Genomic DNA, 23,776 nt, shown 5'->3' on the forward strand with positions numbered 1-23,776 from the left:
AGTGTACATCTATTCCACATATTACGTGATAGATAGATAGTTGTTAAGGTATATACATCTCAATGCATTGTTAAAAGAAGGGTCTTGATGCAATTGCACAAGAAGATGCATTCCAATTTCCAGCTCCATGAAGAGTTTCTAATTTAGTTATATTGACATGTTTTGTGTACTTAATAGTTCCGGTGTAGTATGCGCAAAATGGTTGAATTGCTTACTAGTCTTTTTCTCTTCAATATTACTATTGTTTTTTGTATATAACTGCAGATGAAAGTGGATATTCTATTTCAAATCAGAACATGTAATAATACACTTCAATGACTTACGGTTAAAAAATGTATTGCAGGAACTGAAGCATTTCACGTGATTTAATAAATAAAAAAAAAGAAAAAATATATTACCTCGAGTCAAGTTAAACCTCCTTGATGATAGTGGGTAATGCTATTTATAAGAATTCGTAAGTCGTAACTCTGCAAGGACTACAATTATAGAATGAAAATTGTTAATTTTGTGCACTTTCAGCTAATAAAATTAGCCCATTACACATCATAATTCGTTATTTTCTTGAAATTTTTATTACCTGACAATTTAAAACTTATTAGCTATCGTTTATAAAAATTAATCTCATAATAAAATCTGGAGTACTATATGCTGCACCTAAGTATTTCCAATCTAAACGTGCTCAATAATGGAGTCAACGGATGATTAAAGTATTTACATAGTCGACGACGCAGACTGATTCCACAAACATTGCTTTTCCAATTTTCAAGTGATTGATCATTTTGTGTAATTTTTCCTTTGTCATTTTATGAGTTTTTCATTTTTTTCTTTATTCATAATTTTATCTTTTATTTGGATGATTCATTGAATTATTTCTGTCTAATGCTAATAAAAACTAAAAAGGCGATGCTGATTGCTGACTAAATCTGGATAACACTTAGCATGCGTATGCGTATGTGGTCCTTATATGAAAATAACATTAGTATTGATAGCACCGAAAAACTTGTTCCCCTAATCACCTTACAAGAAAGAAACGATTGTTGCTTGAATCAATTTGAATTCGCACTTTGTCAGAAATGGAAAATTGAAAATTGTGTAGTTTTTGCCCTTTAACAACGATGATTAACACCTACTAAACGAAACAGTACAATTTTGGTTATAACAGTAGCACTTTACAATAACTTGCTGATAAGACTAATTTGCAAATTCAAGATAATCTTATTTAGAACTAGAGAATAGATACATAGACAGACTTCCAAGAATGTTTCAATATCACAAATAAAAATTAGAACTTTCTTGTAGAAGTGCCATTAAAAATTAACTATATCAAGTTATCAACATGACGTCTGTAATACAGTTGCATTCCAAAATCCCTGCTAGTTGTTCAATTACTTGTCAAAAGGATATGGAGTTTGTTCACTCCCTTTCCCGTCCTATTTCTTCTTTTCTTCCCCAACTTTGGGAACATTTCAGTGCCCAAGATCATGACATGATAATTAATATTATACATGGTGAACAAAAGTATATATACTTTTTCAGCCACTCACACAACTTTGCATAGCCATACCAAGCCCAACATCACTTGCTCTTGGTCAAATTTCCAATGTTAACATCAGAGCACAAAAAAAATAGAAATGGTAACAACATTGAAACTCAGAAGTCTCATTTTATCTTGGTCCAGTGTCCTTTCAGAAATTTTAGCACCGACCTACCTGTTGAGCAGAATGCCTGACAAGTCCAGATCATCATCTCAGCTATATCTTCGCTCATTTCTTGCCTTTACGAGCAAGAAATCGTTCTCTAGCAGCTTGGATTCTACTTTCACTGTCATCAACACCAGCAGTAACTTCAACAATTTTCTTCGGCAAATCTGGTACATTTCTCTCGGTCTCCTCCTCAACAGGACCAGTTCCACCACTGATTCAGACAATGGAATTAGTGCCAACAATCGCATCCTTTTAAAACCCAAAAGAAGAAGGGAAAAAGAAAAAAGCTCCAATTGCGGTATTTTATTCAAAGCTCAGAGACATCAAACTGAGTTACCTTAGTTTGTATACATCAAGTGTCTTAAGCTTGTTAATAACAGGTACAACCCATCTCATCTCAACAGAACATACATTTCTCATGTATGGACGTGGAGTTGCAATTAGCTCATGGTACACAACATAGTCTGGAAACTTCCCCAGATCATCAGCTTTCAGAACAGATGATGGATGTACCTAGTACACATTACAGATGCAGGTATCTAAATATCTATCATTTAGTTAAAATTGAAAACAGTGAAGTGTATGGATTTAAGGGAAGCCATTTAAAGAATAAGTATAAAAGTAAAAGCTCGCCAACACAACATGAAATAATATTTAGCAATGTGTTGCTAAAAGCAATGTGACATGCAATAGCAAGTGATCGGTCAAGAACTATCTATTCCAAAAGCTTAAGTTGATGGGTAGTGAGTAAACTTGCTCTCATTAATATTACCTGGACTACTTGGCCTTGAAAACCCAAAGTTCGATAACCATTGTGATGCATTTTCCTTTCAGCCAGCTGATTTGCATATCCCACACATAGAGCCTTCCTCAAATTTCGATAATCCTGTCGAGACTCTCCCCTTCTCCTACTTGACCTTATATCGAGTGGTCCTATTGCAAGGTTGAAAAATGTAGGTAAAGGGGTGGAAAGGGAAACAGGAGAAGGAAATACACATAGACACACAAAAGAAAAGAGATCTTCTTTCCCCGTGATGTAATTCCACTTTTATTATTATTTTATTATTATTTATCTTTTTTTGACAAAGGGGTAATATTAGATTGGATATCATCATATGCTAAAGTGGAAACCAATAGTTTCTGTAGATCTTTACTGAAAACAGCATGATAATACTAGAAACAACTAACTGAGCCCTGAATGCAAGAAAACCATCAATTACTTTCTATCCACTTTTATTAGTTTAAGCATGTATGACAAGTAACAAAAATGAGATTTGACCAGGATACCCTTAGATTATAAGATAATTATGTGCAAAGGAGACTAACACAGTTCTCAACTTGAAGATGCTTTATTGTCAAACCAAATAGATCCAACTGTTAGTATGAACTTATACTATTTAGTTTTCAACAGAAAGTGTATTCTACAGTCTACACCGTACAAAGCAACGCTTAGAAAGTATTACAGTAAACACAACTTGTTCAAGCAACATTACTGTTGATGAATATAAATCTAAAAACTGACATTCTAAAATTAATGTTCAAAAGTTCATTCTATTCATAAATCATTCAACAAAATTGCCCAAGTTCACATCAACAGAAGTAGGATGAACTGGAAGCAGACAGAAAAGAGCTACTACAACATGTCCCATTTAAATTTCAGTCAACCACTATTTCACACTTCTTTTAAATGCACAAATTGCCACATGAGTTTGTCAAAAATAATCCATTAAACAAAAAATTTCAAAATCAGGCATAAAGTCACTTTCTGCATGCAGTTTCCTCAGGAATATGGAACACAAACCTTTTGCTATTTTCTGCATTATCTGAGATAACTGCTTACGGACATCTCTAACAAACAGCATCCCTCGCACCTGCAATTAGTTAATTCCAGAATAATCACATATACCATTCATTAAGTAAAACACCCAAAAAAATGTCTAAGATGTGTTTCCCTTCGTTTTTTATATGGGACTCCTGAAAACAGGAAATTTTAGATGAATGTTACTGAAGTAGAACTGCAAACATGCATTCTCATCAACATCAAGAACTAACAATAAATGTCTTTATCCAAAGCCAGGAAGATCTTATATATCTGCACAGCCAGCTGTTTTGATTATGTGACAAGGAATACCCTAATACTCCACAAGAGTGGTAAACTTGAGACTAAATATTCATCAACAGACTTCCTAGGGTTACCTGTAAGCCATTGTCTTTGCACCAACCAATGTCATAATCAGTTTGATCCCAGCACTCAAATATCTGCAGCAATTGTATGTGATCACCCAAGCCAAAGCCATCAGGAAGGTTGGGCTCTGGGTGTTTCCTCTTTTTCTCAGTTTTGCTGAATCAGTGAAAAGTTGTAACAGCTCAGTCAGTCAGTCCTTGAAAAAGGAAACTGCACAAAACTATATGCAAGGCGTATTCCAGAATTTTGATAGTTGCTATATGCATTATCCATCCATTACTATTGTAAAACATGTTTTATAAGATGCAGTCTGTTAAAATTCAATCATGTGTATTTATTTGTAGGGAATGCTAACCTCGTCACTTGTGTGCTGGTGTTAGCATCCACACTTTAGACAGGACCAAGAAATAATTTTCTTTCATTTTAAGAGTGTGCAAGACTTGTGGATAAGAGGTACTTTGTCCATAAATTGAAAGGAAAGACCAACATGGCTGAGGCTTTTCAGAGACAAAGTGTGAATTTACAGCACGGTTAACTTTATGTTTATGAGAGAGGATTCTGTAACAACAAAAGAAAGTCTAATCCCTCTAGATGGGATTAACTACATAGATTAGATTATTTCATAAATGATATCAATTGTTAAACATGTAAAAGTCTTTAAACCCTTTGATGATTTCACCTTCTAACTTGCTCTGTTACCTTTCACCAAATCTACCCTTCCTGTTGGGACTTCTACAGAACTTCTTCAAACACGTGCATATCACCTAAGGCGAAATTATACCATCTTTTCACAATAGGTCCCATATGAGCTTTTCCTCTAATGCATTTGTCCTTGATCCTAGGATGTCAAACTAATCAACACAATTTTTGTGGTATATTATCTTTTCACAGATATGTGACTTGTGGTATAATATCTTCCCTGATTTTACCTCTAAGCTACAATTTTTGTACCTTGATATTTTTTTTTTTTTTACATTCCCAATACTCTATGTTACTTCTACTTTTGAAATCATGTGATTCCAAAGCCTATCTCTGCAGCTCTATCTTTTCATTATCTCCTCTCTTAATTCTTTCAATAGTAATATATCATCAGCTATCATGATTTCTATAAGCCAGGAAAAATAAAATGCCTTAATATACACAAGTTTTGTGCATTTATGCAAAAGGAAAGAGAGTGGTTTGTTATCTAGTTGAAAATGCATGAGAGAGAGAACCTCCGCGCTGGTAGCAATGTAGTTTCAGCTGATAACATGGCAGCAACAGTCAAAGCCTCAGGTATGCAACCATAATCATTTGCCTCCATCAAGGTTCGTGATAAGGAAGGTTCTAATGGAAGCTCTGCATAGAATTTTAAAACAAAATTAAAATTAAAATTAATAAAGTTAGAAAAAAAATAGTGCACAAGGAACTTGTACTCATTCAGACTGACATCTCATGATGAAGATAATGATAGTGAAATGCATGATTTCTCCAGACTAATTTAAAATTCAACCAAAAAAAGAAAAGGGGAAATAACTACCAGCCATTTTCTGTCCAATACTTGTAATTGCACCATTTTCATCAATAGCATCAATCAGATATAATTGCTTCAAGGCATCTTGTAAGGACTCAGCTGCAGAAAAGCCAGTCATTCATCGCCAAGTTATAGTCGAGTAAAATCCACTAAATCACTATTTGTCATGGAAGATGGAACAGGAAGATTAAAATCAAGAGAAACTAAACATATGCATTAAAATCAGTTGGGAACAGAACTCTGGGCCGATAAAAAGAACAAGGGTAACAGTAGAACACCATTGAAGAAGCCACAGAAAGAATTCAAAAACTTTTGAAATAACAAGTGAAAAAAGAAAAAGAGATAAAGCAACTTACCACAATCAAATGAGAATCAAGTTCAGTTATTTAACATTACTAAGAAAGAAAAAAAGAACAATTTAGTAAACTTTCAAATAAGAAAAAAGTATCTTACATGAAGGAGGATCAAGAAAATCAAATTTCAGGATGTCAATATCTGGAAGGTCCAATGACTTCAAGTAAAGAACACTACCAGCAAGAGAAGATCTCTGTATTTCGGGAACAGTAACATCCAAGAACTCATCATTGTAAACTTGGGAAGGATACAGACGGTAGCATTTTCCAGGACGGGTTCGTCCCGCTCGGCCTGCACGCTGATTTGCTTGCACTCTGCAATTTAAGATATTACTTTTAAAGCACATAAATTGCTTCCTGGACTGTAAAAGCATTGCATCACTGCATCCATGCTTCAAGTCAAAATGAAATGGTAATAATGATGCTTACTTGCTAATTTGAACAATATCAAGAGAATACATGCCGGTAGATGGATTATACTGCCTTTGCTTTACATACCCAGAGTCAATAACATACCTAAAATTCACAACGTATGTTCAGAAACCGTACGGAGACAACTTATTGTGCTTGATCTAAACAAGAAAACTATTTCTATGTACAATCAAATCAACAAATGTACACATTCAATTGTGATGGGCATTCATCATAAATAAAATAAAAAATAAACAAAAAATTGCATCTCATAAAATGCAAAGGAATTAGAATATCATTAATTTATTTTCTTTGTATAGGAATTTGCATTACAAATTTAAAAAAGAAAAAGACATGCATTTTAAAGAACAAGTTAAACTAGCACCACATTACTACATGTGATTTTCCACTGTGTCAAAAGAAATAAAATGCATTGTCAGCTATACTATATATTGAGCACTCATTCTTGTTTTGGCGACAATATTTTCATCCTCTTCAGGGTGCTGCCCTAGGTGATATTCACACTGCTTTTACAGAAATAGTTTAATCATGGCATTAATCAGCTTCTTGTCACATTCAAGAAATGAATTATCGGGTTGTCATTTCAAACAAGTTTAGGCTTTTTCTGACAAATACAATAATAAATAGCTACACTGAACACTGCAGAGAAATAAGAATCATTTATTATTATTACAATAAGTAATAACAGTTCCCTTGGCCTGCAATAAGCAACACATCCACTGAAGTTTTAATTTTAACACAATAAACTTTGACAAAATATTAGTTCCCTTACACAACACCGTCAACAGTCAAAGAAGTTTCAGCAATGTTTGTTGCAACAATAATTCGCCTACAACTTGGAGGTGGGGGATTAAATACACGCACCTGTAAGATTATACAAGATACGGATGAGCTTAAAATGCATGAAAAATATATATTATCTGGATCTTTAGTTTTGATGAATACCTCAAACATAACTGTTGAATAGTCCCAAAACAAAGAGCAATCTCATGCATCTAATTTTTAATTTCAGGCTGAGTAATATTCTTTTGCATATGATTAGGAAACAAACATGATAAACAGCAACTTGAAAGCGGAAATACCTAGAGAATTCCCTCACTGCAGTTTGTTACTAACTTATTTCCAGAAGCCTAAGAACTATGTCCATTATACCTTCCAAAATATACTTTATATCGGTTCATATAGAAGTTATAGTATTTGCAACTTGCACTGAATAACTCAAGCCAGTGGTAAGCACAGTTCTCAATTAGGAAGATTGAATCAGAACAAAAATTACTAGCCTGCAATTCAGGTGGCAAGGAACCATGTAGGGGGAGGATTATAGCATCCATACAAGAACCTTCCTCCAGAGACCGCACTTTATCTTCTAACTTAGATACCAATTTCTCTATATCATCCTGTGAAATTATTTAGGCATGCTCAACCATTGCGTCATTTTAGAAAATAAAGGATTGAAATTACACTCTAGAGTATAAGGTATATACCATATGATGAAAAGTTCACCTGTCCAGTCATGAATATCAAGACATCCCCTTCCGGTTCGCGAACATGTATATCTGCAAAACCAATACAATTATTTTAACCATGATCATCTTCTTCCTCGAAGAAAAGACCAGTTTTCATGAGACGTTATCTCAATACATGATAAATAGACATGTTAATATGTTATGCAGGAATCCATCAAAATGCAATCAGAAAATTTTAGTTATACACCCTTGCTAGAAAGATTATTAACAATTGATACAATTTAAACCAATATACATTGCAATGCAGCTGAGGTTAATATGTCATTTCATACCAATAGCCGTTTTCAGAGAAGACTCGAGATAGCTTGACGGACGCTCCTTGCTATAAAGTATCTCAACCGGGTACAGTTTTCCTGGGATGGTCAACACAGGACAGTCCCTAAAGAAATTTGAAACTTTATTACCATCAAGAGTGGCCGATGTGATCAAGACTTTGAGATTGGAAGTACGAATTTTAGCCAAGCGTTTCATCAGCCCCATCAATATATCCCTGAAACAAAATACCAATCAAGATTACATAAACAAACTCCACTGATTCAAACAAATATACAATCCAAAGCTAACACCTCGGACTATACTACAAAGTCTGCAGATACAACTGAAATGCAACATGTCTTACGTGTTCAAGCTCCGTTCATGAGCTTCGTCCAATATGACGACAGAATACTCATTCAGCTCAGGATTCACCAGACTCTCGCGGAGCAGAACCCCGTCGGTAAGATATCTAACCAAAATCAAATAAAATCAAATCAATCGCCACCATTCATCCAGTCAGAAACCAATTGAAATAAAAGCCAAACCAACTCAAACGGTGAACAAAGAATTATAGAATGCCATTACTTTATGCGCGTGCGGTGTGAAGTTCTATCCTCGAATCGAATGGCATATCCAACTTCCTCTCCAAGCTGAACGCCAAGCTCCTGCGCAACGCGCCTGCGATGAAGTAAGAGCCAAAACGACGGCGTATTAGCGAAAGCGAAGCTCAGAAATTTGTTTGGGATTTTAGTGGAGAGAGAGAGAGAGGAGTTGGTTAATTACCTTGCGACGGTGACCGCAGCGACACGGCGGGGCTGAGTGACGACGATTCTGGCGGAATCGGCGTAGCCGCGGCGGTAGAGCATCTGAGAGAGCTGGGTGCTCTTTCCGGAACCGGTTTCTCCGATGACAACAACGACGGGATTGCGCTCAATAGTTTCAATGATCTTTTCTTCATATTGCACTATTGGAAGTGTTGCCATCGAATCCAGCAAGTGAAACCGAAAGAAACCGCAAGTTGGACTCCCAGAGTCTTAAATAGTAAATACTAAATACTCTCTGCTGAAGACTGGCCTCCTAAACTGAGAGGGAGCAAGTTATTGCATTTGTTTCAAATTCTACATTGTAAATTTTATTAAAAGAATTCGTTACGAGCTAATGGAATAAGTATACAATGTGATAATAGGCTGATTTTTTGCCCAATATGAATAAAAAATTAAAATTAAACATCTGTTATCCTATGAGGTAAAATGCTATTAATTTATCAAACACAATACACTCATATTATGCAGAATAATCATTCGAGTACATAATAAATATCTGATATCCTATTAAATCGAATACCCAATTTAAAATACTTGAAATTGATTACACAAATACACTTTTACTATTCTAAAATAAGTATATGTGAATAACTTTAAATAAACATCCGATACTTTAATTTTAATTTGAAATTAACCACTATTGTATGCATTGTAAGGCACATGTATTGGCTCCCTATACCTTTTTTTTTTTTTTACCAAAGATATGAGACTCGAACCCACAACTTCTTAATTGAGTATGCCATTTGAACTATTACTCATTCGCGGCTCCCTATACTTTCTCTTATTAAAAACTTTGTTTTTATTTTAGAGATATCACATATCACAAATTTTAATTATCGAATTATTCTCTAATTTTTTATTTTGTTATATTAAATTTTGGTAAAAAAAATTAGACCAGTTTTTATCATTATAAATAAAGGTGGAAACTCAGGTGCAGTCAACTTCACGTGAATTTGCTACCTGAGAGCCGTTAAATAATTTGATTGATTTGACTAAATTTTCATCTAACGGCTCTCAGATATCAACTTCAAGTGAAATCGACTTCAGGTGAGTTTTTACCATAAATAAAATGTATAATTAATTTGTATAACAAAATACAATTTTAAGTACTAATTGGATAATAAAATTTGTGAAAAAACTAAAATGTCTTACTATTTTTTTTTTTTTTAGAAATTTGAATATTAATGTCTATCTTATTCTATACAAATTTGACTACTTCAATATCGGAGCTGCTAGGAAAATGAACTTTGGGGCAAGTTAATTGTTCAATTTTTGGAACTTATAAGGTCTTTAATTATTTTGTGTGTATATATATATTTAAGTAGTTGGTCCAACATTGCAAACGAAATGATGATAGATCTATACATTATTTGAAAGGGGCAACTTATTTGCTGTTTGCTGACTCTTATCATCTTCTAGCTTCTGCACCAATATCACAAATAATGCCTACATCCATTCTCCCTTCCCAAGTAAGTCTCAAAATCTTGTAGATGATCGATTTTATCAATCGTTTCTATCAAATCTTGATGGTTTTTCTTTTTAAAAAAATTACTATTTTATCTTTTATTTATAAGGATATATTGTTTATTTAACTGCGTTACTAATTGTTCGCTACAATGGAATTCATTCTCGTTGGTTTTCATAAGATGGATTGAACAAACAGAAAACAATAGTAAGGGCATGCATGAACCATGGGGGCATAATTAATTAATAATGAGATGCATGAAACAAATTTGCCATAGAATGTCAAGATTTAGGAACAGTTACACATATTAAGACCAATGCAAAATTAATTTGTGTTGTCCCACGTTCATGAGTTTTGTTCTCTTGTGATTTCTCAGAATGGAAACACAAGAACCACAAAAATGAGTTCAAGGCAACGTCCATTACATGCATGTGGAGTTTCCATGATAGCAATGGCAGAAATTGCGATTGGAAAAACCCAGAATGTCAATGGTCCATTGGGTGCAAACTTGAGAAGGATAATTGCAAAACTTTCGAGATCCACCACACCCCTTATTTATGCAATGCAATGCCAATTGCTAGCCATACTATCCTTCATGGATGATCACATCATAACAGCAGAGAAAATCTCCGAGAAATTGTTCCCATCCTCTGCGGTGGCCTTCGACAAAGTCGATGAACTAGTCCTAATCATAGCCTCCATGCCAGAGAAATTTGATGGGGCAGTGAACAAGGTCTCAACAGTGATCCACAAAGTGCCATTGCTAGAACGGGCAATGACCCTTTTCATATCAATGTTGAATGGTTTTGCTTCTATCTTGGATCATTATTGGGGGCGTGGAGATTCAATAAGCACAAAGGAGAAAACCATAGGTGTTGATTCATCTTCTTCTTCTGGATACATTTCCTTGGAAAACTTTCCTCCCATATCGGAGGCCGAAATCAAAGGGACTCACGACAAGAAGGCAGCGGCAGTGTTGCCGAGTTGCGCAAAAGGGTCTTACAAGCAGGCATTACTGGAGAGTGGTAACAAAGAAGGGAACAATCCACATGATGATGATGATGAGAAGGAGGTTGATGGAGGTGAATTGTGTGAAGTTAGTGAAGAAGGGGAAAAGAAGCAAGATGATAGAAGAAGTGAAGTTGAAGAGAATGATAAGTGTGAAAGTAACAAGGGTGGTGATGTTCTTTTGAAATTGTTTGATTCATGGCTCATGAACCCAGGTCGTTTCTAGAAAACCATGAAGAATAATGCAATTAGCTAGCTAGCTAACTAGAATCTCCATTTCTAGTAATTTTTTTTTATTGATTTATTTGTTTTGCAGTTTTGTTTCAATGTTACCCAAACATTCTTGAAAGTAGCTTGTTACTTAATTTTGTCCAACAAAGCAATCAAGTCCGTTCTTACCACTTATTGAGTTACAGTGTATATATAGGCAATGATTTACTTAGTATAATAATACAAATTTATTGATTTTGTATGTGTGAATCTTTCAATTCCAACAATAGAGGAGAACTATAGGATGTTGAGAAATTAATAACATAGCAGTCTCCTTATCAATGAAGCTAAGGGGCTATTGAGTGTTGAGGGTACAATAGAACTAATCACAAAATAAAATAATTCGTCTAGGAATTATTCCGGGAAGATAGGCACTTGGTGCGTCCATCTGCATGTTGCAAAGTCAACACCCAACAGAGAAGAATATCCATTTTAGTTTTGGTTGCTGTATGTTTGGATCCTGAGTGTGACAAAGTCAAATCATCATGATCGTCATCAATAACGATGTTCCTGAATTCTGATAGTGCTTCACGGATTCCCTCTGATCTACGTTCAAGTTGGCTTGATGACATAACCACAAATGAAGCAACTGTGCTAAGAATGAATTCGCACCTTAGGACAATTTCTTACGTTGGATATTTGACTCCAACAACTGAACCATCACATGATACCGTTACGAAAAGGCAATTCTTGACCACAGATCAGGCAACTTGACATTTTTAACACCCAAAAGTTCTCAATCAAATTAATAAAGGTAAGAAAGAAAGAATCTACGTTTTAATGTAGAAAACAGACAAAAAACTCAAAAAATCAGAAATCAAATGCAGAGTCTGGATGTTCGGAAACCTTCTTTTAATATCAGTGTCTTTTAATTTAATCTTAATCATAGAAACCAATATCAATAAAAGAATGTACACTCTGCACACTCCGAACCAATAATTACGGGCCAAAGACGACGTAGGAGAGACATGAAGTTGAGGCTTGAATTGAAGCAAATGGATTTATGAGAAGGAAAAGTCTAGGGAGCCAGCAACTTTGTTAAATTCTGGCCAGCATGTAACCAGCAAAAAAAATTGAGCCATTGGATGAAATCTCACACCAATCTCACACTATTAAAACTATTATTGATGACTATTTGATGGCTACAAATCACAAAAGTTGCTAGCCCCTAGCATTCCTCTTATGAGAATATGCTTACTTAGCTTCTTTCCAAAACAGAAACACCGTAATTTACATTATTCAGGTTTGTCGTAAGCCCGTAGCTGGAAAAAAGCAAATCTTACACTTTGAGCCTCGATGAAATACCCCCGGAAAAAAATTAATGAGAGAGAGAGAGAGAGAGAGAGAGAGAGAACAAAATCCATAGATTACACAGGCCTGTACATCACTTCTTCGCTTTGGAAACCAAAAAATAAGCAGCACCCATTGGAAGCGAAATGCAGAGATTTACAAGTTACAAACCTTTGGAGCTTAACACTGGTAGACAGAATAGCTCTTGCTTTTCCAGAAAAAGCTAAAAGCTTTCCCTGTCTTACTTCTAGACATTGACTTGCATTGCGGCTTCATTTCAGAAGGCGGCATTGACAAATCGCTAGTTTCAGGAGGGCAATGATGTGCGTCAGCTTGCACTGGCGGATGGTCTCGTTGCCGCTGCTCTCGAAACAACATCAGGAGTTTCTGAGCTTTATCTCTCCCTCTTGGATTTCCATTCACTGATATTGAAACCAATGCAGGGATGACACCTTCTTGTAGCACCATCTCACAACATTTCTCACTTCTATTGCATAGAAGCAGGAGGCAAGAGACAGCTTGCTCCTGCTCTAGGAGCTCGCCTGTGTCCAATATTGAAGCTAATGCGCCTATAATTCCTGGAGTCGATAACATTTCCTCCATCCCATCTTGGGAAGAAGCCAAATTTATCAAAATAGCTATACATTTTTCTATCCAACTACAATCGCCCTGGTCCACAAGAAGAATTTGTAGGCCGCCAACGATGCCGGATGAAAGGAGGTAAGGAATGTTGGAGGTTACAGTGGAAAGATTATAGAGAGCATGGAGAGAATCCTGCTTGCATTGAATATCAGTGTCAGCTTGAAGAAGCTCGATTAAGAACTGAACAGCCTGACTCACACCAATCAAACGCTTGGCCTCTTCAAGGGAAGATAGATTCACGTATAAGGCAGTTGCACAACCATACGAAGGAGTATTTGAAACCATTTCCTCCAACAATGATAATACTCCTGCCGCCAACATGATTTCCTTATTTCTGTTGAGAAGTTAAAAGCATAAAATTTAAGTCGATGATTTTCACCTTGTTAAACGTAATTGTGAATATTCAGATGTTAACACAATTTTTAAGTAGACATAAGTTAATATTATGCATGTTCTGGAAAAGCTAACGAACCATAAACAGTACTGTATCTTGGGAAACTCCGCCCACATTTATAATTGGAAAATGTTAACTTCATGTACAATGTCATTCTCTTTCTGTTTAAATATGACAATGAAGAACCAGAGCGCATAAATGCTACAGAAATTATGTATATCCATGTGCATGTGGAAGGAATAGTGGAGGGAATTATTACATCGAAACATATTACCTAATAAATCAGACAAACTGTGGAACTCATTATCAATACTTTTTAATAAAATCAATTTACTTTCAATATGAAGCATAAAAGCATTTTCAATAACAATATTGCTAGCTTCTGTCCAAGTGCAGGAATCCAAACAAAAGCTGCTATATGCCAATGATGTGAAACAGGATAAAATGGTTTACTAGGAACTACATTAATGGTTCAAAACAATTTAAAAAATAGAGGGGAAAAAAGAAGCAGCAAACCTGTCATTATTTACAGCCAGGTTGAAAAGAGCCATTGCTCCATGCTCCTGAGCCATCAAATTTCCTTCACGCACAGCTGATTGTAAAAACCGCAAAAGTACTTCAACGAAGCCATTAGCCCCCATAAAAATCCTTGCTTCTTCATCATCCTTCAGCAACAGCCTTAATCGTTCAACCACTTTACATTTCCTCTTCAAACTATTAGCCTCAGTCAAGATTTCCAGAAGACTTAAGTACTGTGCAATATCTTCCTCTTGTGTAGACACACTTTCAGCCCTATTTCCCCCAATTTCCTCAAAGGTACCCCTTTCTTCTAATGGAACCACTTTAATACCCTTCAACTTGCAAGAGCTGACACTGTTTGCAGATCTTGAATTTGTGGATTCAGACTCATTGAATGCCAATCTCCAGTAATTAAGATCAAGAGATTCAGGAGGGCCTTCGGGAATATTAACTCCATTCTGTTCACACCAACTAGCAACAAGACCTTTCACACAGTAATTAGGAGTCAAACAGAGATGTGTGAGCTTCTGTTGGGTCTTTGGGCAAGTGCTGTGGCCATCACTAAACCATTTTTCTATACATAACCTTTCGTAAGTTTGCCCAGAAGCAATGATTACAGGATCGTACATAAGTTGCAAAGATATTGGGCACCTTAGCTCTTCAGGGGGAAGGGGCATGTGCTCTGATTTCATATCATTTGGCTTAAAACAAAAGGAACCAAGTTTAGAAAACTGTCTGTCAAAGGCCTGACAATGAACACCGGGAACACCATCCTCAATGGATCCCTGAACAGTGGGAGAACAAGGTGCAGAACCCTGAGAATCATTGTCATCTGAGAACTCATTTCTAAATAATTTTGAGTATTTCTTCATAAGATGCAAAAGATAAGCAACAATTGATTCCTTCCGCTTGTCTTCCTCTGCCCGAGCCCTTTCTATGACCTTCTTGAGAGCTCTTCTTTCAGCAAGAGCTGCTCTAGAAGATGTAATTCCAAGCCTGCTAGCAGCCTGATGAAAAGATTCAAGTTCATTGCTGTCATTAGAGTCATTAAACTTTCTTCCCTGCTGAAGCAATGCAATTAAATCATCACCAATTTTCTTCTCTGATGGATCAAGTGCAAATGACACACTTGCAAGTTCATTGACAATCTCCTGAATCTGAACAAATAAATTCAAACCAAAGCTCAACTTAAGTATTGACACAAAAACAGTAAATTTGTGAATATGCATTTATATAAACAGCAATCTTCAAGTTTAGTACCTGACACCCAATAGATTGTGGAACAATATCTTCCACCCGTTTAAGACCATCTTTGAGAGAACATTTAGCCCTCTCAAATTTTAGAAGAATAGAATCTGCAGTTATAGCCTGCATCGTAAGTATTGCCGTTTGTGAGATAATGACTTTAGACCAGCCAACAAATGAATAACCTGATGAACAAGCTAAAAAGAATCATCAGATACCCAGAGATCAGGTCATAATGGAGAAATAAATCATACCAGGTAAAGTTTACTACATTCTGTGCAGTGCTGAAGAATGTTTTTAGTCTTCTCTATGGCCATGTGCAGAGAACATAATGCTTGAATTCCAGATTTGCTCCTAGGCCGAGCTGCTTCCAAGGAAGGAAATACCGACAATATTTTGCAATATATCAGAGAAAGCGCCTTGCACATCTGTCCATGTAACTGCATCAGAAACCAAATAAATATTGCTTAGATTACATTACAGAAAATTAAAGAAACAATTACATAAAACTTGTAACAGACAGGAAACCATGACACTAAAACCAGAGAAAGACCGATCATTAACACTTTTCTTTTTTCATTTGGTCAGTGACGCAAATATTTGCTAAAGTAGCCATAGTGATAAACCGAATAAAAAAAACCTGTCCAGTAGTGCAGATTCAACTGTTTGTAATAGCCACTCAATAACAATCAATAAATTTCCGAAAAAGAAAATGTTTGTCTCGATTTTCCACTTAATTGAATCCAAAAAATGTAAAGAAACAAATATTTACCAAATTCGAGTCCTCAAATAGACCTTGCCATATCGACTGTTCATATAGTCAAAGCAATTACTGCTCAATCATCATACCTTGGCATCACTTGCTGAAAACTGTTTTTCCTCATACTCAGCTACATCCATAGTTCAAATCTCCCTGTAAACTCTGGGTGCTAACCAATCTCAACTGTTTTAGCCAATGAATCAAATGCAAACAAGAAAAAATCAGAAAAGAGCCAAAAAAAAATAGAAAATAGAAAATCTTAGCAATTCGGAATCAAAACGGCATCAGTCCATATCGCTGCAGTCAACTAAAATTTTCAGCAGTTTTTTCGTTCCAAATAGTATGCAATTAATTAACACTTTCCTTCAAGAATTGAAGAGACAACAGCTAACAGAAAATACAGTACGTAACTACACGCTGCTCAAATTTTGAAAATAAACTTTGAGGGATCAGAGAATAAATCCAAAAGACGAAAAGGATATCTCAAATTCGAAATAAATCATCTCCGTGAAGCTTAATCCATCGAAACTAATTTTCACTTAACACCTTAATGATTTCAACAAAAAAAAAAGAACTCGGGCTTAAGTTTCCAGCTAAGATCTTCACTTACACAACTTCAGCGCTTGAAGAAGTATAGAAAGGTTGAAACACAAAAACCGTTAACAGCTTAAAAAACCATTAAATAACTATTCAAGAGAAGTATCAGATTCAGAAGCCAAGTGACGTAGGTAAGTTAAGTAGAAGGAGCAAGGATTGGATATTGGACAGCAAAACGACGACGTACCAAGCAGAAACTTCAAATCGCGGCCAAGGAGGCTTCATTTAGAAAAAAAAAAAGAAACAGAGAGAAAGAGTTGTAGAATGGAAGAAATTTTAGAGTTGAGTAAGAAGATGAAGAGAGATTTGTACAGAGTGAAACACGCTGAGAGTGAAATCGAAAGCAAAATAGAGCGAAGTTTGTGAGAGAAAGAGAGAGGAGAAGAATGAAGGAAGATAGGGGAGGGAGATGGAGATTTGGTTATGCTGTGAGACTCAGTGACTGTCTGACTGAGTCTAATTATTAAAATTTTTTAGTTAGTTAATATATAATATAATATTAATTATTTGAAAATTAAAGATGTAATCATGTAATTATATTATATTATATTATTATGTGTCCGTTTTATTCGTTTTATTTTTGGAATAAAATTATTAGACTAGAGCGCTCTGTCTTGGAGGGATGAAATTATTGTTGTTTACTTTTTTTTTTTTTAATTTTGGAAACAAAGAAAATGGATTGAAAGGGAAGGGAGTTAGAATTTTCACTGCTTTTTTCTCTCTCCCTTTCCCGGTTCATCGGCCGACAGTTGCCGACCTCTTCGTTTGTCGCCACGCAGTCTTGTATAATGACATTTTTGTCCTTTTGCACTCCACATGGTATTTAAATTAAAAGTTTGATTTAGGCTTCTATAGTATGTTAAAAGTGTTGTCCAGGGTATATAATCACATTCAAATCTAAAAATTTGGGTCATTTAATATTTTTTTATAAAAATTATTAAAAGCAATATTAAATAATTAAATTTTTTTGGTTTAAAATTATTCTGTTTATGTTAAATTCTGAATCTTAAATTATAAATTTTAAATTTAACACTCTAAAATATAAATATTAAATTTTAAAATTGATTAATGTTACCTAACTAAAAGTTAATTCTCTCAATTTTTTATTTATTAAACATTACATTTTTATTTTAATTTATGCAGTTAACAAGAATCGACATATGAGATGAACTTAAAATATATAATAGTAGAAATTTTTAGGCCTAACGGAAAAAAAAAATCATTTTTAGAGTAAATTAATAGAAGATTATATTTTAGCTTAAATATTCTTTTTCAGTTTATAAAATTTTAGATTTAAATTTTGATTTTTCAGTTTATAAAATTTTAGATTTAAATTTTGATATTATAGATATAATTTGTTGTTTTAACTAGGACATTTGATAAGTATTTAGTTTTTGTCTCCATACTAATTTTATTAGTTTTGTTATACATATAAGTTTTTTGATAATTAAATCTAATTAATTTGGTCAAATTCAACAAAAATTAATTTTATTGGTGAAAATATGAATACACGTTCTAACTATTCTCACTAATGTAAACGTTTATATTCCGCATTTATCCTCCTCTTTTTTTTTTGTGTTGATTTTTTCTTCGCATACTTTCTCTTTATCGTCGTTCTTTTATTGCTAATGTTGTTGACTTGTTGCTGCATTTTTTTTTTCTTTTTTTCTCCTCCTCTTCTTGGTGATTTTGCAGAATTATATGTTTTTTCTTTTTATTTGTTTTATTTTTTCTTGTTTTTTTATTCTTGTTAAGACGATAAAATAAGAAAAATTATAAGAAAGTAAAATAAGAAATATAAGATGAACAAGAAAAAAAGATGAGGAGTTTTGAGTTATGCAAAATATATCAGAAAATAGCATCGAATTTTTTTAATTTTGACACCAAAATTTTTCTATAAAAACACATAAATGTCTTCTTTAATACTACATTTTTTTTCTTCTTATTATTCCTCTTTCTTTATTTCTTTCTTTATTTTCCAAGATTGCGAGAATCGAACCAATCATCGAACCGGTCAAGTGACTGATTCAATGATTCAACCAGATCGAACCGTAGTTGAATCGGTTTAATTAAATATAGAGTAAAATTATAAAAAAAATTAATATATAATTTTAAATATTTAAATTTAATAATTCATACACTAATAAAATTTAAAATTTGACAATTTCACACGATGAGTTATCCATAATTTATCATTAAAATTTCATAAACAACTTCAAATATCAAAGTTTATAACTAAAGAAAATCAAAACGCACATAAATGACAAACACAAAATATTTTACAACCAAAAGAAACAACATTGGACAAACAATATTTCAACTAAACAAAGACACTACTCATTAGAAGTCATAATAATCATTAAGTGTTCTGATGTCTCCATCATAAACCGATAATCCAAAGCTACCATCTTCAGAAGTACCACCAAAAGAAGTATTTGAGGATTCAATTACAACATTAGGCATATCCACTTCAATTTTCATGTCTCCTCCATCTAATAAAATAGAAAAAAAAAACCCAATAAAAAATTAATATTAATGACATATATTTTTATAGAATGAAACAAAATTTGCTATGTCATTCACCATTAAGATACGAAGGCATAGCATTATCAATGTATATTAAACTTTCAATGCTTTCAACATCTCCGTTAGTAAATTCAGGATCATCCTCATCTGCCATTACCCAAAAATCTACCGTGTTAATGTTTTGAATGTCAATTGGATCATAATTCCTCTTCTTTCAATGCAACCTAGATTGAAAGCATAGATTATAGGTCACATAAATAATGTCACTTAACCTTTGATGCTCTAACTGGTTCCTCCTCTTTGAATGAATATGTTCAAAAAGACTCCAGTTTCTCTCACATCCAGATGAAGAAGATGTTTGATCAAGAAGATGGATTACCATTTTTTGTAAATTAGGAGCACTCCTACTATGTAGCATCCACCATTCACCTACATAAATACAAAAATCAAATACTTTTGAATGGTTATCACGCAACATATTAAACTTTCAAACTAAATTGAACTTGGAAATAAAATAATTTACTAGGGTTGAGTCTTGTTGTTGCTCTCTTAGCACTTTTCTTCCCAAAACTTTCTTTACAATCTCGATACAGTTGTATCTCTTGCATTGCGGCAACTGAGTCATCGTAAAGTATTTCAATATCACGCAAATCAAGTAAAGATCTCAAGATATTTACCTTCTTAACAAAACCCTCACTATAGAAAAACGCTGGATTTAAAAAGTACGCTGTCGCATGGAGATCGCGCTTCAAATGCTTATCCCACCGCATTTTCAAGATACTTGTGTATGGCATATAAGCAGCTTTTTTATTTCTAAACATTGTTTTGATAGCTTTTTTGGCTCTTTGCATGTCTTCATACACATATCCCAAAGAGGGTTCTCATCAGCATCAACAATCCTCAACAACTTAATAAGAGGACCAACAATTTTTACAGAAATAATACAATCTTGTCAAAACTTACTATCCAAGATAATTGAACTAACAATCTTTTCATTAGCACTTTTGGCTAATTTATGAGAAGTAAAATATTTGTCCACGTACCATTAATGCCTGTAAATCTTTCTTGTGATCATATATACTTTTCAAAGTAATGAAAACAGTGGAAAAATGTGTGACTCCTGGTCGAACAATTTCTTTCAAACTTTTTATTTTTCTAAGCCAAGACAAGAAGATCATATGATTGTAAACAAACACAGTCACTTTTGAAGCACGGGAAGCAAGGTCTGCTATATATGTGAGGAATACTTGCAATATCTTTCAAAATAAGATTGATACAATGGACAGCACAAGGAGACCAAAAAATATTTGGATATTTTTCATGAATGAGTTTTTCAGCAGATACATAATTAGCAACATTATCAATGACCACCTACACAATGTTACTAGGCCCAACCCACTCAATAACATCAGCAAACAAATTAAACATGGTATCGGCAGTTTTTATCACATCAGAAGCATCAACAGACTTAACAAATAACATACCAGCAGGACAATAAACTAGAAAGTTAATTAAAGTTTGTTGCCTTTAATCAGTCTACCCATCTGTCATCAGCATACAACCGGTGCTTTTCCATGAATTCTTATACTTTTCAACAAGTAACTGACACTCTTTCTTAAGATCGGCTAGTAAATAAACTTTCATTTCATTATATGATGGTCCCTTGAAACTAGGTCCAATTGCAGCAATACCATCCAATACAGGTTGAAAGTAAGGTGGTTGAATTGTATTGAAAGGAATACGTGCATCAACGATTCATTTAGCAAGTCCCAACTTAGCCCTTATTGGTGATCAACTCTCATACACCCATTAGAATCACTAGGGTATTGTAGAGCCTCAAACACAATAAGGACAACTTCCTCTTCATTAACCCTCAGAGTCAATTCACCCTTTTGCACATCAATAAGGACTCTCCCTATAGCTAAAAAGGGTCTCCCCAAAATAATAGTGGCATTCTTGCCATCTTCCATATCCAGTATGACAAAATCAACAAAAAAAATAAATGGTCCTACTTTCACTAGTAAATTCTCAACTCCCAAAGAAAACTTAATTGAACGGTCAGCAAGTTAAAGAGAAATACGAGTGCGTTTTACCTCATCAATTTGAAGCTTTCTCATCAAAGAAAGTAGCATGAGGTTGATGCTAGCTCCAAGGTCACATAATACCTTCTTAATAGTGATGTCTTCAATGGTACAAGAAATCAAAAAGCTTCCTAAATCTTGCATCTTCTCAGGGAGATCCTGCTGAATAATGGCACTGCATTCCTTTGTTAGCATCACTGTCTCACTTTCTTTCCAGTTCTTCTTATTAGTCAACAACTCCTTCATGAACTTGGCATAAAGAGGCATTTGCTCAAGGGCTTCTGCAAAAAGAATGTTGATCTGATACTTTCTGAAGACCTCTAGAAATCTGGAAAACTGCTTGTCTTTGGAGGCCTTCTGAAGTCTCTGAAGATATGGCATCTTAGGCTTGTACTCAAATGCTTTAGGCTTCACCGGATATTGCTCAAGATCAACTAGAAAGGGATTATCAAGATGCCTTGGAGGGTCATGCTCCACTTTGCTATTGGCCTCCTCTGGAGCTTCTTTTTCAACCGGCTCCTCACTAACTTTTGCTTCTGAATCTGTTAGTTTACCACTTCTCAAATGTATGACCTTGCACTCTTCTCTTGAATTAGTCACTGTGTCACTAGGAAGAGTATTAGGAGGCCTCTCGAGTGCTTGTTTGCTCAACTGACCCACTTGAATCTCCAAGTTTCTGAGTAAAATTCTGGTCTCCTGCATAAAACTATGAGTACTCTTGGAGAGTTCTACAACTATAGATTCCAAGTCATAAGATTTCTGAGGCTAAAAGGGTGCTTGTTGTGGCTGAGAGGGCTGAAACTGATGGTTGTTGAAGTTGTTCTGATTAAAATTGCTCTGGGAGTTATTGTTGAAATTTTGTTGCCTCTGTGGTTGATTTTTCCACCCAAAATTTGGGTGATTCCTCCACCCCGAATTGTAAGTCTTAGAGAAATTATCATTACTGGGGAGTTTAGAAGAATTGCCCATGTATTGACCTATTCAGGGAGAAATTGGCCATAATCATGATTCTCGCATTGAGGGAAGCCACCACTCATGTCATAGGAGGTATCTTGAGTATTGACGGCTGAGACTTGCATTCCATTCAAGTGTTGAGTAATAGCACTAATCTGTTGAGACATGGCCTTATTCTAAGCAAGAATTACGTCCAAAGCATCTAATTCTATGACTCATTTCTTCACATATGTCCTTTCAGAGGAATACAAATAGTGGTTATTAGCAACCATCTCAATAAGATCTAAAGCTTCCTCAGGAACCTTTTTCATGTGGAGAGACCTGCCTGCAGAATTATCTAAGATATTTTGGCAGCCTCAGTAACTCCATCATAAAAGATCTATAACTGGATCCAGTTTGAAAATATATCAGGAGGACACTTTTTGAGCATCATCTTGTACCTCTCACAGGCTTCATAAAGAGATTTACCTTCTCTTTGCCTGAAAGTATGAACATCAGTCCTCAACTTAGTCAGTTTTTGAGGTGGAAAGAACTTGGTCAAGAATCTATTGACCAACTTGTCCCATGTATCTAGACTCTCCTTGGGTTGTGTGTCAAGCCACTGCTTGGCTCTATCCCGTACAGCAAATGGAAAGAGCAACAACCTATAAATATCAGGGTAAACTCCATTGGTCTTCACTGTATCACATATTTGTAGGAAGTTAGAGATAAATAAGTTTGGGTCTTTTTGCGAGAGTCCATGAAACTGACAATTCTGTTGCACCAGAGAAATGAGTTGAGGCTTCACCTCAAAGTTGTTAGCCCCAACAGAAGGGACAACAATGCTATTGTCATAGAAGTTGAGATTTGGAGCAGTGTAGGATCCAAGAGTCTTTCTAGATTGCTCAGGCATATTAGGAGCATTGAGAGCATTAGGATTAACAACATTATTGTTGTTGTTTGGATCCATAGTGAACTCTTCAACTTCCCTCTCAAAATTGTCCTTTAGATTCTCAGCAGCTCTGTAAGCTCTAGCCTGCTGTAAACGCCTTCTCAAAGTCCTCTCAATCTCAGGATCAAATTCAAGAAGAGATTCCTTGTCTCTATTCCTACTCATAAATAAATAGAAAATAAGAAAAAGTGAAAATCTCTACGTCAGAGTGAAGAGAATTCCAGCAAGGTACGCTGAGTAAAAGAAATAAAACAAAATAAACTAAATTAATTAAGCTAAAAATTTTGGAAATTAATAAGAAAA

At 34.7% G+C, this 23,776-nt stretch overlaps 4 protein-coding genes across 5 annotated transcripts; 1 reads left to right on the forward strand and 3 right to left on the reverse strand.

The window, feature by feature from the left end:
* Positions 1-1,195: 1,195 nt before the first annotated feature.
* LOC107632004 (RNA helicase family protein) lies at positions 1,196-9,089 on the reverse strand. Its single transcript, XM_016335620.3, has 16 exons — positions 8,751-9,089; positions 8,553-8,645; positions 8,332-8,436; positions 7,985-8,202; positions 7,690-7,742; positions 7,467-7,583; positions 6,959-7,050; positions 6,184-6,270; positions 5,855-6,069; positions 5,408-5,500; positions 5,103-5,226; positions 3,900-4,044; positions 3,505-3,574; positions 2,476-2,636; positions 2,041-2,216; positions 1,196-1,914 (listed from the first exon to the last, which is right to left on the reverse strand). The coding sequence occupies exons 1-16, from the start codon at positions 8,948-8,950 to the stop codon at positions 1,764-1,766; spliced, it is 2,100 nt and encodes a 699-aa protein (XP_016191106.1). The 5' UTR covers positions 8,951-9,089; the 3' UTR covers positions 1,196-1,763.
* Positions 9,090-10,180: 1,091 nt separating this feature from the next.
* LOC110270474 (uncharacterized) lies at positions 10,181-11,505 on the forward strand. The gene is made up of 2 exons (XM_021120009.2): positions 10,181-10,260; positions 10,633-11,505. The coding sequence occupies exons 1-2, from the start codon at positions 10,234-10,236 to the stop codon at positions 11,488-11,490; spliced, it is 885 nt and encodes a 294-aa protein (XP_020975668.1). The 5' UTR covers positions 10,181-10,233; the 3' UTR covers positions 11,491-11,505.
* Positions 11,506-12,714: 1,209 nt separating this feature from the next.
* On the reverse strand, positions 12,715-17,460 carry LOC107632003 (U-box domain-containing protein 6). Of its 2 annotated transcripts, none has more exons than XM_016335617.3 (6): positions 17,169-17,460; positions 16,474-16,567; positions 15,879-16,064; positions 15,640-15,747; positions 14,377-15,536; positions 12,715-13,800 (listed from the first exon to the last, which is right to left on the reverse strand). In XM_016335617.3, the coding sequence occupies exons 2-6, from the start codon at positions 16,522-16,524 to the stop codon at positions 13,005-13,007; spliced, it is 2,301 nt and encodes a 766-aa protein (XP_016191103.1). In that variant the 5' UTR covers positions 16,525-16,567; positions 17,169-17,460; the 3' UTR covers positions 12,715-13,004. The 2 variants fall into 2 exon arrangements, with proteins under 2 accessions (XP_016191103.1, XP_016191104.1); XM_016335618.3 differs by having other exon boundaries at positions 16,397-16,567; positions 17,169-17,443.
* Positions 17,461-21,288: 3,828 nt separating this feature from the next.
* LOC148572732 (uncharacterized) lies at positions 21,289-22,290 on the reverse strand. Its single transcript, XM_088507722.1, has 2 exons — positions 21,588-22,290; positions 21,289-21,470 (listed from the first exon to the last, which is right to left on the reverse strand). Exons 1-2 carry the CDS (start codon positions 22,288-22,290, stop codon positions 21,289-21,291), a joined length of 885 nt encoding a protein of 294 aa, XP_088363848.1.
* Between the last annotated feature and the right edge of the window lie 1,486 nt (positions 22,291-23,776).

Source organism: Arachis ipaensis, chromosome B3, assembly GCF_059453495.1.
Source record: "Arachis ipaensis isolate K30076 ecotype BB chromosome B3, ASM5945349v1, whole genome shotgun sequence".
Lineage (NCBI taxonomy): Eukaryota > Viridiplantae > Streptophyta > Magnoliopsida > Fabales > Fabaceae > Arachis > Arachis ipaensis.

What these genes read in the sequence shown, in the direction of transcription:
- LOC107632004 (XM_016335620.3), bottom strand. Translation starts at nt 8,950, where the DNA reads ATGGCAACACTTCCAATAGTGCAATATGAAGAAAAGATCATTGAAACT. An exon ending in TTGACTGTTGACGGTGTTGT is followed by an intron (nt 6,271 to 6,958) that starts GTAAGGGAACTA and finishes TGTGAATTTTAG; the next exon opens with GTATGTTATTGACTCTGGGT. An exon ending in CTTGATGTATACAAACTAAG is followed by an intron (nt 1,915 to 2,040) that starts GTAACTCAGTTT and finishes TGTCTGAATCAG; the next exon opens with TGGTGGAACTGGTCCTGTTG.
- LOC110270474 (XM_021120009.2), top strand. Translation starts at nt 10,234, where the DNA reads ATGCCTACATCCATTCTCCCTTCCCAA. An exon ending in CATCCATTCTCCCTTCCCAA is followed by an intron (nt 10,261 to 10,632) that starts GTAAGTCTCAAA and finishes GTGATTTCTCAG; the next exon opens with AATGGAAACACAAGAACCAC.
- LOC107632003 (XM_016335617.3), bottom strand. Translation starts at nt 16,524, where the DNA reads ATGGATGTAGCTGAGTATGAGGAAAAACAGTTTTCAGCAAGTGATGCC. An exon ending in TTTCAGCAAGTGATGCCAAG is followed by an intron (nt 16,065 to 16,473) that starts GTATGATGATTG and finishes TTTCTGATGCAG; the next exon opens with TTACATGGACAGATGTGCAA. An exon ending in CACAATCTATTGGGTGTCAG is followed by an intron (nt 15,537 to 15,639) that starts GTACTAAACTTG and finishes TTATTTGTTCAG; the next exon opens with ATTCAGGAGATTGTCAATGA.
- LOC148572732 (XM_088507722.1), bottom strand. Translation starts at nt 22,290, where the DNA reads ATGCAGGAGACCAGAATTTTACTCAGAAACTTGGAGATTCAAGTGGGT. An exon ending in TGATGAGGTAAAACGCACTC is followed by an intron (nt 21,471 to 21,587) that starts GTATTTCTCTTT and finishes TGGATATGGAAG; the next exon opens with ATGGCAAGAATGCCACTATT.